General features: G+C 40.3%; 1 protein-coding gene across 3 annotated transcripts in view; it reads left to right on the forward strand.

Moving 5' to 3' along the window:
* Positions 1-16,282, forward strand: part of LOC112456807 (basement membrane-specific heparan sulfate proteoglycan core protein-like) — a 149,514-nt gene that overhangs the window by 51,934 nt on the left and 81,298 nt on the right. For all 3 annotated transcript variants that reach the window (XM_025019565.1, XM_025019569.1, XM_025019576.1), the window contains exons 5-9: positions 312-480; positions 563-723; positions 1,377-1,541; positions 2,677-2,940; positions 3,542-3,658. In XM_025019565.1, the coding sequence (XP_024875333.1) occupies positions 312-480; positions 563-723; positions 1,377-1,541; positions 2,677-2,940; positions 3,542-3,658 (876 nt within the window). The remainder of the gene's footprint in view (positions 1-311; positions 481-562; positions 724-1,376; positions 1,542-2,676; positions 2,941-3,541; positions 3,659-16,282) is intronic.

Genomic DNA, 16,282 nt, shown 5'->3' on the forward strand with positions numbered 1-16,282 from the left:
ACCCAATTTTTCGTGGTTACGAGTCTCGCGCTTTACCACTAGACCGCACTGCCACCTTCGAATATAAGTCAAATATAGGTTGAAACATCTTGACGATAAACTAATAGCCAAAATCAATGGTTATACGACGATTATAATGATAGCTAATTAGGTCGAATAAAGAGTCTTTACTGTTAATTATGTTAATTATTCACTAGCGAAGTAAAAGTTACTTATTCGGTTAAATGAAATACTTTTAACAGAAATGTATTATTTATTAATGTATTTTTAAGAAATTAATTATTTTACTAAAACAAATGTTTCTTTTGTAGGATTCTACCGAATAACACTGACGGTTGGCGAGCCCTACAGGCGAGAATATTCTGACAGAAACAGTCTTGAGTACCGAGAATTAAGCAGCAATCTCACACACGCCGTCGAGAATTTGTACAATCGTCACATTCCAGGATACAATCACTTTGCCAACGTCGTCAAAATATCGTAAGTATGATCATCCACATTCTGACTTTAATTCTCAGTGACGCGTCTCTACTGCGTTTGGTTTAACAACTTAAATTTCTAGGCCAACAACCGACGCTTTTACGTCGCAAGTTACCCTAGACATTGGTTCGACATTCACGGACGAGCTCGAGGTGCGCGCCATCCTAGAGCAACAGCTGCAGTATCATTCCTTGGGCAGCATCCAAGTCGGTCCGGAGGGATTTACGTTCAGGATATTCCAAGGTATTTCCATCTTAGGCGGCTACCGCCTAACGACATGGAAATGATCGATTTCACGTTGGAGCTTTCAAAACTAAAACTTCGTAATTCGTTCAGCTTTCCATGATGCCACGAGCTTGCGAAAGTCCGAATACAGGAAATACGAAAACCCGGTGAATATCGAATAGTCGGCTGCTCAACGAATAAAATTAATAGCTATGCAGGGATAAAAAAAAATTTATATCAAATCGAGATGGCGATATGTGTAACATCGAAAACTGAAATCGATCATTTCAGTGGAACGCATGATTTCAACATGTTTAGATGATAGATTGTTAGAACGTTGATACGAGCAGATATGCACGAGCATGCAATCTTCGTCTGAAACTGCTTTTAACTGCAAGCTTTATTCAGAATCTTCGCGATCTCCAATTACTTAGATCCGTCTATATTTTTTATTCTTTTCTTATTAAGTTCATAATTATTATTTTAACTTACAAATTTTTTTACTTTAACTCCAGTTTCCTCCTCGATTAAGTTTTCGTTCTCATTAGTTGTTCTTCTTTTTTTCAAACCTCCTCCTCCTTTTAAATGAACGCCGACTGGTGCCACGATTCGCTTATTCCGCCTACCTTCGACGCAATGAATGCACACAAATACGCGACATCCGAGCGCAGCCGGAGAGAAAGACGCACAGCCGGAATGCGATCAGACCGCCGAATTAAGGTGCAGAAGCGGCGAATGCGTGCCTCTAGAATCCCGCTGTGACGGCGTATTGCAATGCGACGATGGTTCCGACGAGGACAACTGCCCGACAGATTCGTCGAACAGGACACGCGACGGTAAGTGCGCGAGACTGATCTTCTCCCTGAAAGTGGTAAAAAATTGTACATAATGCTAGATCGCTGTTAATAACGCCTATCTGTGAAACTCGCATCTTTACCCTTCTCTCCTGACTAACGAAAGTCACAGGCTCATGTACAAATATGCGGTACGTTGTAACATAGGTGTAAGCGTAGCTTCGTAAACATCGGCAAGGCCCATTTATTATTGCATATATCTCTAATTTAGGATATGATACGAAATACTACATTTATGTGTATTTTAGTTAGAATATCTTCTCATGGAGAGCCAGCCGATGTGGCGAGCTTTATTATAGATTTCCTGTCTATCATCTTTATTTTTATCTTCATTACCGTCTATTTCGCGTTAACCATTTCTCAGAGTTTCCAACCTCGTTTAAATAATAGAACACAATTAATCATAAATTTATTTTTGAGTCTAATTTATGCAACTACAATTGTAACTTATAAAAAGAAAACACACATATACTATATCTGTACCTTAGAACCGTATGTCCATTATTATGAATTCAGAGAAAACAAGCTTTAAAGTTTTAAAAAAGGTATGGTATTTTATTTTTTTAGATATAAAATAAAAGTAGCAATTTGATTTATTGAGTTTTTAATAAAATATATGTTTAATAATATAACTGCTAATAACACGCTGTATCTGTTCAAAATTAAGGCGCTATAAAAACTTTCAATATGACTTTTTCTAAATATTGCATTTTAGGAACTAGTAGTAATAGACATAAGATGCTTTATTATTATAGCATTATACAATTTAAATTCCTGATATATTAACTCTATTTTGAAAAAAATTGGAGATATGATTCTTTACCTTTAAGGTACAGATAGACCATAACAGACCATATGATTAAAATTTATTCTGGCAAAAATATTCTCACAAAAAATCAATACTAGCTTATCCTTGAAAAATAGACTTTTCTTTTCTTCACGTATATCTTATGAAACATTCAAGTAATACTAGCAAAACGAAGGCATTGGTTGAAAAATCTGGTACCATTCTATCGTCTTACGATTCGCCTAATTCACGCTCTTCGCTAACACGCGTGTAAAAACTAAAAATCGCAACCGTTGACACTGAAACCAACGCTGATAAACGAAACGACAGATTTTGAGTATACCACTCTGGCACCACAACATCCTTCACTGCATTTCCCGGAGACGACCCACACGAGAGTACAGCCTGAGGTAAAATTGGAGATCGACGACAGGGAGGACGAGGAGTCCACGCTGAGGCCACCCTCGAACAAGTGCCGTGCCGACGACACGGTACGCTGTCATGACGGCAGTCGTTACATCTGTTCGGTGCAGCAGTGCGACGGTGTCTTGGACTGCGATGACGGTGGTGATGAAGTCGATTGCCCGCATCCAGGTACAGGTTGAGCTGGTTGATCTTCGCCGAGGATCGGGTTTGACGCTAAACGTCGGCGATCTAGAAGAACCGCGTCTCGTCATTTTGGCGAATACCGGAAATAACGTGAATAAAAAAACGAAGAAGCGTCGTATAATCGTAGAGTTATTACAATTAAAGGGTTTTAAAATATTTTTAAATTATATTCGGTAACTCGTTAAAATAACACGGAAGCGGTTCTTCTAATTAATAAATGTATATTTAATTCTTTTCATATTCTGAATGTAGATATGTATAAGCTTCTCTTTGTAATATGATGTTCTTTCACACACAATCAACAATATTGCTTATGTATATTGTTATGCATATATTATAAGACATGTTTAGAAAGTTTCAACTACATGTTTTATCCTTTATAAAATTGTACATATGTTATTAGAGAATTCTCAGATTTTTGTCGCATCGATGCATGTTATGCACTAACGAGAATAAGATTCGTGTATGTCTTTTGGATGCTTTTTACGTTAAAAGTTAAATTTTTACCAACGATTGCTTTTTTTAAATTTGAAAACATTGCGATAGCTCCAAAGAAATCAATATATTAACGATTTACGTTTTACAGGTTGCAGCGCTGGCGAATTCGCATGCGACGTAAACAGATGCATATTGGAATCTCAAAGATGCAACTTTGTGGAGGATTGCCAAGATGGTAGCGACGAACATGACTGCAACTATCCAGGTAAGTGTATTGTGATTCTTATAATACAGCGTAATCATGTACTAGTATTTAAGAATGAATCGCGGGGACTCTTATCTATTTAAGTAAAACGCATTTTTTTGTGATCTCGTTAAAAAATTGCATAAAAACTACAATTAAATCTATACACTGAGGAAAAAAATTGTTAATCCCAAGAAATATTTAGTTCGATACGTTCAACTAAACATTTCAGTTAGTTAACTAAATATTAGTTGTTTCAACAATTTATTTCGTTTCTTTAATCAAGAATTAATTAATTCAACTAATGTTTAGTTAACTAACTAAAATGTTTAGTTGAACGTATCGGACTAAATATTTTTTGGGATTGACAAATTTTTTTTCTCAGTGTAATATTCTATAGACTGCAATTAGATCTATTTCCATTTATTTAGCTTTATTTATTTTCGTTTAGCTAGCTCTGTAGCAATATAATTGAACTTCAGAAAAATATATATTTTAAAAATGCGACAATGTCAAATCGATTCCGCCTTGATTTCGCGAATTCTCGGTTTTACCGACCGTTTGATAACAAACGGTGCCTATCACTCTTGAACACCCAGTATCTTACCTACGACCGTTAGCTTATCAGTCTGGATGCAGACTCGGGGAGCGTAGATGGTATAGACCAGTTACCTGTTCTACCGACTCGAGGGATCGATAGGGCTGTCATCCCTCGGTACCCTTTTCCACCCCGTTGAAACTTTGCTTATCGAGATCGACGGTTTATCGGCCACGCGTTTCTCGACATTAATTCAAATCGGTCCGCTCCTCGTCCAACCGCGGGCGTTGGTGCAAATTTCCGGCGACGTGTCTCCTCCGCGAACGGCGAAGCGAATCCCTAAGCAGCGACGGAAACTGCGGTTTTTCCCAGTAGAAAAATAAGGTCAGACGGGAGAGAGGCCGGCGCGCACCAGTACGTACCTACTGAATATTCAAAGCTCGAGGGCTTTTTCTCCTGTCCCGCGCCGCCGTCCCGCGCGTCTCCCGGCCTTTTTTTCCTCCCGTATAGCTTCCTCCGCCTCGAGTGGAGGACGATCGTGGTCAACAACGTGGAAGCGCCGGATACCGGCCGGCGTTGTAAAGCCCACCCGATTGCGGCTACACGTACGAGGCTTTGTTGCGCGAAAGCCAGCTTAATTAGACAGCTGCGCGCGTTCGGCCGGGGTAAATTAGCTCAGTGGTATCGGCTTGTGAATTATATTCTCGCGCCCTCAGAAAGCGCGAAGAAACATCGAATAATCGTGGTTTATATGTTACACTTGAATAATTATGTTATAACTTACCACACTGTTAAATATTAAAGGATAAAATTTAAATAACTCGAATTGCATAACATTTTGTTATTTTTAACTACCATGTCGGTCGAAATTTATTATTTTACCACAAGACAGTAGCTCCATTAGTTTTTAGTTAAATTGACATTGTTTTAATTAATTTAACACGACATGTTAAATGGGAGCTGTGGCGACTTGTAGGAATAATTAAGAAGACTTAAATTGAGTCTAATTTGACACGATGAATTCAACAGTGCATGTCTTCTTCTTCTTTTTCTTCTTTTTTTAAATTAATAGAGAACTACTTTTTATCGTAAAAAGAACAGACAGACTTGATAACGTGTAGAATTAATTTTATATGACATATTAAGAATATCCCCTAATATTAATCACATTTTCTTTATAACAATATTTTATGTAATAGCGGAAACTTCGGGGCATCGGGCTAATTATTCCGCTTTATGTACAATGAGCATAACGAGTCGGCGGCACACATTTGTGCGCACGACAAAACATAGCGCTCTATATTGAAACTATTTTTCATCATTATCGCGATTTCACAATTATTCACCATTGAAAATGAACAATTCACAATCACGACTTGAAACGCTATTCTCGGTGAAGCTATATAGTCGATGCCTGTCGGCAAATAGCTCCCGCCTCGGTCGGGGCCGGTTGTTGATCGTGGAACTTGCTCTTGGTTAATTCAAATAGAAGCATCGCGCGTCCACCTGCTCGCGATTCCGGTTTCATCGCGTCACTCTATTACGGACATCGCGAGTAATTTCCGAATCGTTAAAACCCGCTCTAACGCACCCGCGCGATGTTGCTTCCGTCCTCGTAACTCGCGCGTCGGACGGCAGGCAGCGAAATAAAAAAAAGGATGCAGAAACAAATTGAGGAACGGCTTCCCGCTATTCCGTTAATCGTTCACCGGCGGCGAACTGGGGCAGCGCTCGCTCGCGGCGTCGGTGGCTCGCGATCGAAGGATATAATCCTGCGAGGGGCCGATCGTAAATCAAGTAACCGTGCACGCTCTCCGCCGTACATCCGCGGCTCTCATCATTTAAACGTCTCATGGTTAGCGGATATCTTCCGAGTCTTCCGGCAGGCCTTTTTTTTTTATCCCTCCGAGAGACGACCGGGCCGGTTTGCGCCCGCGGGTAGGACGTAGGACTGGCACGGGGCACGGGTGGAAAAAGGGGGGACACATCATCGAAGCACCGCTTCACATAAATATCCGCAGACACGCAGGTTGCGGGCCCGGCAAGAAGAGCGCTTTTACTTGCTCCCGGTAATCGCGATGTGCATGCTTAATCAATATTCAAGTATTCAGTCGTGAGGCACGGGGGGGACGATCGTAGTTCTCCTTCTCCCTCTTTCTCTCTTTCTCTCCCCTTGATTCACCCTCGCTACCCCCCTCGCTCTCTTCGCCTCATTGCGTTCTCTCTCTTCTCTCTCTCGAGTAGGAATGCGCATAACTAGTTTCGTGTCCTCGGGTGCCCTCCCTCGCGCCAGCGATATGCCCCCTCGGACAATTATGAGTACCGTTGGAGTCGGGGGTAGAGGGATGAGGCAACTTAGCGACAACGATGGGCACAGAGGGGGTAGACGGAAGAATGAGCACCCTGTAGAGCCGATGGCAGAACCGAGAGGGAAGGGAGATAACTTGCACGCTAGGCACCGCCACGACAAACGTCAACCCCCGTCGTCTTCGAACATTATTCAGGTGCGTCCTGAGCGCGCGTATATAGACTGGCCGACTTAAACATCCACGATACGTCCTTAAGCGGCGAAGAACGTCGGAGAATACGACGAAATTTCAGTGTAAGCTTTTTACTAATAAATTACCATTTTATCTAACGCGCGCTCGATAAATGCTGAAATATACTTTTCCAGTTTTTCTTAGAATAAAGCATCTACGTTAGGTTTACTGTTTTTAGTTATCAAAGTATTCTTGCGGAGAAAATTACAAATAAGATACGTGTGAGCCTTAATAAACGTCGCTGACAGACGCGCATTAATGCTCTAGAATATAAATAAAGTCTTTTTACCGCCTAGCCATTCTATATTAATATTATTTTGGAGTAAATTTATTTTTGTAGTTTATAATATCTCGGAATATATGCAACATTATAAAACTTTAAGTGTCTCAATAATAGATTTCAAAATTTGAAATATTTTTGTGCTATGGAATTCATCTAAAACGATTGCGCGCCGGCTAGGTTCGGTATCGCCCGCGATATTTCTTGGCGAAGACATTCACGGTTGCTTTTACAACGTAGCGCGGTGCATTCGTTGTCGGAAGTATAACGATGAAAGTCGGAAGTATAACGATATAGTTTCGAGAGAGACTTCTTCGTGAACCCTCACGATGAGACCTCCTGCTCCTCTACGTAGCCACGTCACGTCAAAACAGGCCGAATATTGTTATTGCAAACTTATGGATGCTAATAGTCGGGCGATACTTCTTCCGTGAATATTGATATAGTCATCAGCTGCGGAACTTGTAACCGATCGTACCGACGTTGTGCGCCCACCGTTATCAGTTCAGCTGATAAATTAACTAAATGCTCTTTCTCCGTACATTAACGTCGAAATCGTGATCTAAAAAAAGGATAGATTATTAAACTAAATTTAAATAATCCATACTATTATTCGTAGCTCGAATATAAAGCGAAACGACGGTTAAAACGGAGCATGAAGCGGGGCTTAAACTTGGTCGGCGCGGGTAATAGACGACGATAATAGTACGTAATGGTAGGCTGTGCCTTCGGCGTTTTGATGCTTGTCCGATTACAAGCCGACTGGTGTGTCGTACGACTATTAGGGTTTACGCGAGACTCTCTCTTTTGCATGTCATTACATCTTAACGCCTCCACTACCGCTAGCGTAAACACACGAGCCCGCCCGCGAACGTCCGGCCTGCGAAATTTATCGTTCCCCGCCTGTCCGAAAAACATCCGCAAAAAGAAGTGCGCCCGTCTAATGCGCGTCGACCGTTATCTGGAATATTACTTGCTATCACTTTATTTTCACACACGTCCTCGTCGATTTGTGTTCGTCAACTTGTAACGATGAAGCCAAAGATTTAGGATATTTTGACATTTTGTGAAAACGCACGTCTCACCTTTCTACGTAATTTGATTTATAATCTTTGTCGTTCCTTTAGCATGCAATTATCAATTAATTTTTATTACATAAAGTATACATATAACTCAAATCGTGTTTTTTTTTTAATTTATTTGATAATTAACTTGTGGATACAATACTTTAAATATTATATATATGCTTTTTTTTGTTGTCAAATCTTAAGCGATTTGAAGATAAGTTCGTTAATTATTTTTCTTGGTTAATGTGACTTTAAAAGATATTAAAGATTTTATTACAGTTAATTTATACTAAGTAATACAATAAATTTATGCTAGGTAAGAAAACGCAGATAAAAGGTGCACATTAATAAATTATGTTAACGTATGTCAGCGTTGATCGATTCAGCTATTTAAGGGTAAATAACGATATCTATTATAAGATCATTAAACGTTATTACGGTATCTTATTCCAATTCCAACGACGTTACCTGCGCAAAGAAAATTTTGTTCAATTAGCTACGCTCTCTCTACCATCGTGCATTGTCCGTTAAATTAAAAATCGAATTATAAAATATATAAAATATACCAAAAAAAATTTCTTTTATAGAAAAACGCAACTGGGAAAACGCCGGGTGAAAATTAACTAGCGCGATGAAACGGTGGCCTTAACACGCACTACACACGAGTTGCTCTTTTTGCAGCGCGATAGTTCTGGGACAAACAATAGATTCCTGAGCCGCAAAAACGTTATCCTCATACGTAGTCGGCCGGACGTTTACATCGCAGCATTTTTCACGAGCGAGGTGCAGTTGCGCGCGTTTTACACATAGACAAAAATAATACCAAAAACCGGTTTCAATCGCCTCGCGCGAAACCGACATATTAGAAATGTATATTTCTTGGTCCTCTAATTGAAAACGGACACCTATAAAGTAGCGATTTAGACAAACGGAAACTTTATAGAAATATCGAGGCAATTCTCTTCATTTAAAACAAGAGATAAAGAAAATCTGTAGTTTTAGGCATTTCTAACGTTTCCTCTTTTTTTTTTCTTCTTCGTTTTTAGCAACAAAAAAGAGACATTAGTCATAGTGACACGCGTCCGAACGATGGAGCTTAACGTACATACGAGCACGCGTAATACGCGTAATTCGCGCGCGAATGCATGTTTGATCCTATCATATGGCGTATCAACGTTGGAGTTTCGTGCCAGGTGGATAACGTGTATAAAAGTTGCCCTTGTTGCGTGCCGTCGCATTGGCATGATCCACATCGTTGCGCGATTGCATCGCCGCGGCGCGAAGTCACATTACGCCGATCAGGGGCATTTGTCCGTTCGTTTACACTTTCGAGACGGAAGGCAGCAGGACGGTTTCACGACGAAAAACGAGCCTATACGTTGTCCCGCACATGCCACGGACGACGAGTTTCTAATTGACCGCTCGCATGCGCCCGAGTACAGTGGCCGTAAAGCTGCAAAATGTTACATCTTATCAATTTATTTCCGTTTCTCCTTTATTTACTTCCACCTTCAACGTTAACGCCGGTATGTGCCGTATGCGCTTTATCTGCGATATGCGTTAAATGAATGCACCGGCATTCATTCTCAACAAGGACGGCTCTGTTCTCAAACTCGACGTAAATGCAACACTAAATTTGTTGCATTTCGCTGATCAGGATCAACTGAGCCGTGAAGAAATAATGCTGTCCTATTATTCCCCCACCGGCACTTGTCCCACACTCGTGCAATTTTATATATAATGAAAAATGTTTAATTTATCTTCAATTAAAATATTCATGAGTCGCGATGCCAATATCGATGTGTTTTGAAATGCAGCCTGTCGTCTGTGGGCAATGTAAAAAATTGACGTGATTTTTTATTGTATATCTCTGTGGATATATGACACATATGGATATTTTACATAAGCGTGACCGCGTATTCTGACATTCTCGTATACACTTGTTAAATACATGAATCAATTTTATCAAAAATTGAAGTGACCTTTATCATATAGAGCAAAGATATGCTGATTAGAATATCTTACTAGTATGACCAAATATCCAATATTATAGGATGAAAATAAGCACATCTCTTTAATAAATTAATACTTCGCGTTATACGCTTTCGCGATGATATTTTGTTACTTTGATACTATTATTTCTGCGCGTGTTCAAGTGATGTTGGCGTTGGTATGGAATACAGATAACAAATGAATTTAGCATGCCTACTTTAGATCGGATGACGCCTACGCTGTGACGTATTCCATTTGTAAGGGATAAATGACATAACATGTGTCGAGTGACTTGGCTGAATAGAAGATGAGCGATTGCACCAAGTTGTCCCCGTTTCCAAGTTTGGTTATTTCCACGTGCATATCAATGACTTGAGGGTGGCGGCGAGGCGCTTTACGCATTTACAATAATACCTTCTCAATTTGTATCTTACCCTAATGTGGTGAGAGTTAATTCATTAGCTAGACTTGCGTTACGTCGGTGGTCTTATTGTTAGGTATAACTGACTCTGATAGCACGCTATATTAATACAAATTAGCTTTAATTATTAGTGTATAATATGACAATATGAAGAATAGACTTTGTCGAAAGAGTACACAGCTGATTTAAAGATATATTCAATCATTGTAGAGTGGCCAACAACTGTACTGTTTACCCCTTTTTTATGTATAAAACGAATAGAAAGAGAGAGAAACAAAATGATAAAATCTATCAGGTAACAATCCATAAATTTGTATATATTTTTGACTGTTTTTGAAGTGCATGAATAGTTTATTATTTCAACATTTATAATTAGATAATTGTTTTACATCATCTATATAAATTTGACACGAACATATTGAAAAGTCAATAAGAGGATCAGCTTTTTCGTCGGTTTCAAAATTATACCTGGTCTTTCGAGAATCTCTGGTTTACTTAAAAAATTTCTAGAAACTTTCTGGAAACTAATCTTTCACAAAAGATTGTGTGGACCGTCTGAGGTGTATGGAAGCCTGAATATTCAGTGACTGTAACATTTTCCGAAGTTTCGGTCACTGCAGGAGACGGCTATTTGTGAGCCAGAATAGTTCGTAGCTATATACCGAACGACTTAAATGGTGTAACATTTACTGTAGCTATTTCTAGTTATCGAGGATAAAATCTTTATCCGGCGACGGTCTCGCGTGTGAAACCGATTTTGCGTTTTAATAGATAACTTCTAGGCTCTCTCTTTCATTATATATGCAAACAATTAATGGAGAAAACGTGTCGTTATTTCTGCATCGCTTTCAAGGCGATGATTCCTCTGGCAGCGATTTTACTTTTTCTTAAATCATCCCGACTGCGACGCGTATGAATAATAAAAGCATTAATTACGTCAGCTCCAACCCACACGTCTCGCAAACTCGACATATTTGAAATCGAATTACTTGATGGTCTAGAAATGTGGGAAGAGACGGATACACATACTTCTTAATTTCAATTTTCATTATGGCGAATATCACTCTCGGTCATGACAGATGGATTTAATGTATGCAAAATTACTGTAAAATTCTCATGGAAACATGCATAAATTTTAAATACACCTTACAAATAGTAACATGCGCGGATCTTCGACCGAATATAAAAGTTTTCGCGCTTCATGAAAATGTCATGTTAACTTCAAACTTAAAAAAGAGATTTGTTCTTAAAATATTAATATAACGTTGGGTCACACACGTCAGTTCCATATTTCGAAAAATCTATAAATAAAGTTGGCATGGAGCATTTAAGCAATTAGGATGCAATGTTTGATCTAAAATGTACTCTTGTCAATTTGAAAATTTTTTTAAATTATTTAAAGTTAATAGTATTAGGTTGGCCAATAAGTCCGTGCGGTTATTTATAAGTAACATTTATAAGTAAAAAACCGCACGGACTTATTGGCCAACCTAATACTTGTGCTTGCGTAGAATATATTTTATTTTCGACCCTTTATTCTTTAATTATTGTTAAAGGGGACTTTGGGGCCTTTCTCGCGGATGCGGAATGAGCACGATCGTCGTTGTGTCGTCCGAACACGAATGCGGGTTTGCTTTTATCAGCGGTGGCGGCTTGCTCGCTTTTTAGAATTCATTTTCGGCTTTAAGCTTCATTTCGCGAGCGCGAGAATTAAGCGCGCCGAGGGGCGGCGGCGAGAGCAGCGGGTGGTTGGAGGACAAACAGCAGATTGGTAGGCGTTACCGTGGCACCTCGTACACTTAAGGTCCACTCGTAACAAACGAACAGCACCAACGACAAACAGTCGGTATATATGTACGCGCAAGGTACAGTACGCTGCAACAATATTCCTCGAAGCTTGATCATCGCCAAACATTCTATTCTCGTGTTAATCGCACCTCTTTCCCTAACAAATCTATGATCTTTGTTGTAGATAAACGTTGTTAGATAAAGAATGCGTAGAAAAATTATTAAGTCTTTTTTTTTTTGAAAAAATTAGGTTTGAAGTGAAATTCCATTAATATTTCTTCATTTTTATTTATTTAAACCATAATTTAAAAAACCTTGTTGAATATTCTGCAGTTTGTGAAAAAAACTAAATAACGAAGTAAGGAATCAAAATATTCTTAGCTCTTAAATATTATGCAGTCACTGATCCAGTTCCAGTGACCTTATTCAACTCTATGAAGTTTTAATCGAGTATTTCAATAGAGCAATAAAGTCGCACAGGTTTGCGTATTGAAAAATATTTCGAAATTATGTTTTTCTTAGAAAAATTTAAATTTAAATTGATATATGAGTGAACAACGATAATATTTTGCGCGCGGTTTTACCCCCTTTTGCCTCTCGGTATCGATTTTCTTTAATCCGTCCGATGAATAAAAGATGCGTGCCGATTTAAACGCGACTTATGAACGTTAAGGATTACTTCTCTTTCTCTCTCTCTCGCTCGCTCGTTCTTTTGAATTGTCAAAACCCAGATTTCTCGCGGCGCTCGGAGAGAGGCGCCGACTCTTGGACAGTATTATCCCGATGCGTCGTAGCCACGTGTACGTGTCGGCACACGGACGCGCAAACACAGGCGCGGTTATTTCGCGGCGTTCGCGTGCACGCGCCGTTGCTCGTTGCAATTCAGACCCCCTTTTTTGTAATTTACGACAATACGTACGCGGTCGGGAGAATTACGACGCGAGCGCGGGCGGCGTCGGCGCTCTGGATTTGTTTAATCGTCCCTGAGTAGAACGAAAATTCTGCCCGCGCGACCTGCATAGAGCCCGCGCGAACCCGAAAGTAATTTTCGCCCGCAGGTGGGAAACGCACCCCCGATGATGCTCGCTAGAGGCGGCCGAACGAATCGAATTCCCACAAACTATGGCGCGTAACGAGGAATTTATTTCGCCTTAAAGGAAAACGCGGGTCTCCCCCCCCCCTTCCTCGCACTTTCGGAACGATCGCGGAAAAAAGACAGGGTGATGAATGGACGCCTTCTGTATAAAAACAACCGAACGCTTTCACACCAACCCCGAAAGATAGGTTTCTGTTCTGTTCTCAGAGAAGAGAGCGCGACAGTATTTTGTGTCGTTAGGAATTTCTAGCGTTGAATATCATAATCTCGCGTAATGCAATAGCAAAGAAACGCTGCGTGCATGATTCAGCGTGACGACCTAATTTTGCGATATCAGATGACTATTATTAAATGACACATTTAAACATGAAAAAATGATTAGCAATGCTCGACTGTAATCTTCATTCTATTTGATAATATAATCAGATAGATTTATAGAATGCGAAATATGTTGCAATATTCAAATATAATAAGTGAATTGTACAATGGCAAGATAATCGCAAAATTAACAAAGCCATTTACGTAGCAGATTATTTATAAAGCGAAGTTTTTATCAGAATTAAATATATATATATAGCAGAGAAGTAAGATTTTGGAGATGGTTTTCGCATTGCAAAACCGCGTCCAAATAATGGTACTAAAATCAGATAATTTATTATAGATTCAAAATTAGCGATATCATATACATATACATATATATAATAATATTTATGTATCGCTAATTTTGAATCTAAATTATCTGATTTTAGTACCATTATTTGGACGCGGTTTTGCGATGTGAAAACCATTTCCAAAATCTTACTTCTCTGCTAGAGCGAATTTTGCAAAACATTAGAAATAAAAATTCTACGCCAACGTTATTAGTACCATTTACACGTCAAATTATCTGCTGTTTATTTTCTATTTTTATTTAGATTAAAATAAACTACTTTGGCTAAATAAAATGAATAAGAAGGTAAAGCTCGTGGCTCATTCGATTAGTAACAAAAATAAGCCATAATACAATTCTTCTCGGGCTAAATGGGTCGCATCAACTTTTATACCCGCATCTTTCTCTACCTTTTTGCAATTTTCGTACTAAATGGCTCGGTTTACCGTCTCGATTGCGGAATATAGATATATAAATCAGGATGTCGTCGGGGGTCGATCGTTTATCTCAGAAGCGCGGAGTTCGACGGCGAGTCGGGAAATCGAGAGCGCTTCTCGACGCCGCTCGTCCCGCCTGCCTTGGTCCATCTGCCGAGTCGAGAGATTCTAACTGTTATGCTAACGCGAGTATGATAATCCGGGGTTCGTCATCGCGCGGGGGAAGGGGAGGATCGCGGCGCGGCGCGGCTCACTCTACATTCTCCAAAGCGAAAGCCAAAGAACGGAAACGTAGGGACACGCTCTTCCTCGGGACCGGAGGGCCCCATCTCCTTCCCTTCTCCCTCCTCCAAGTTGAAAAAGTCCATTAGTATGAAAATGCGATATAAGACGGGTTTGAATAAACATGGCGCCGTCCCTTTCTTCCGCGACGTGTCTACATCGTGTCGCGGGCACATTTCGCCCTCGCCGTCTTTATCCTCCCATCTCCCTCTTTGTTTTTACCTCGTCGTCGACGTCGTCGTCGGTCTCCGTTACGCACGTCGGCACGCCCATCCGGGCGCGCACAGACCCGTGTGATTCTAAAGTTATTTTATTTAAAGTTTTATAATCCGCACAAACCGAACGTGTCGGCCGACCTGCCACCCCTTCCTCCTCCCCCTTCTTGTCCCCTCCGCACGCTACGATCACCGACGTCCGTCTCGATGTGCATCATTGCGCTTCGTAGAAATTCAATAGAAATTGATAAATCTCATCACCAATAATAACAGATAATGGTGCTGATGTGTTCAATCAATTTATTGAAACGAGTATTTGCTGGTGATTAAAATACATTTGAATCTCGTCTTTGATATTAAATTATTCACACTCGTGGCCAAGTCGCAGCTGCGCTTTTAGCCTTATTAAATTCCCGAATATTTCCTGGAGGAAATTATGAAATATTCTATGTTTGCGATTACGACAAAAATTGGTAATATAAAATTAATCGTCAACGAGACAATATTCCTGCTGCCCAGATGAGCGAGCGAGACATTTCAAGATCGTGCATCGTTAGTCCGCGTAAAAACACGCAGTTTTCATCCCCCCTTTCCATTTAACCCTCAATTAGCACACATGTGCTAATTTGCACCACTTTTTTTTCGTTCAGCACTTTATATATTTCAATTTTTCATATAAAAATTATTTCTTTTTCCTAAAATAAAGTGCACTACTCGATTGCCAGGGAAATTTTACATAAATTTTTATTAAAAATGACTGAGATACGACAGTTAAAAGTTGTCAAAATCTCAAATCGCACTAGTGTGGCATTTGAGGTGGCCCAACCGAAGCTAATTGAGGGTTAAATCTCTTTCGATATATATATATATATACAATGATAAAACGTGCAAGTAATCGTTATAAATATCCGATTCTTCAAATAATTTGTGACTCGTTCTCTGACGCTTCGTTAATTGATATCATCGCTTCAGGAGCATATAAGATTCAAATGTGCGTTTACAAGAGTGAAAAGAAAAAGGGTTAAACGAGATCAGAGGAGTTCATCTGCGAGTTCATCTCGCGGGACGGGTCGGCGCCGACTCTCGGCACAGGACGGGCGACGCGACGCGACGTCGAGCGGCGCCGAGCGAGCGCCGGAAACTGCCGAGAGGTCGAAGCGCGCCAAAGGGTCGGCATGAGGCCGTGTCGGCCGCCCGCGTGATTGCCATTACGCCACGGAGCCGCGGTACCTGCAAGACCTCCCACGCTACTCTCGGCCGACAGTTACTCGCTCGGAACACGACGGGTCGGTCGCTTCTAGTCCGCGCGCTCCTAGTCCGCCTCCGGTACGCGCCGACGA

This window comes from Temnothorax curvispinosus, unplaced genomic scaffold (assembly GCF_003070985.1).
Source record: "Temnothorax curvispinosus isolate PA1 unplaced genomic scaffold, ASM307098v1 QBEX01000668.1, whole genome shotgun sequence".
Taxonomy (NCBI): Eukaryota; Metazoa; Arthropoda; class Insecta; order Hymenoptera; family Formicidae; genus Temnothorax; species Temnothorax curvispinosus.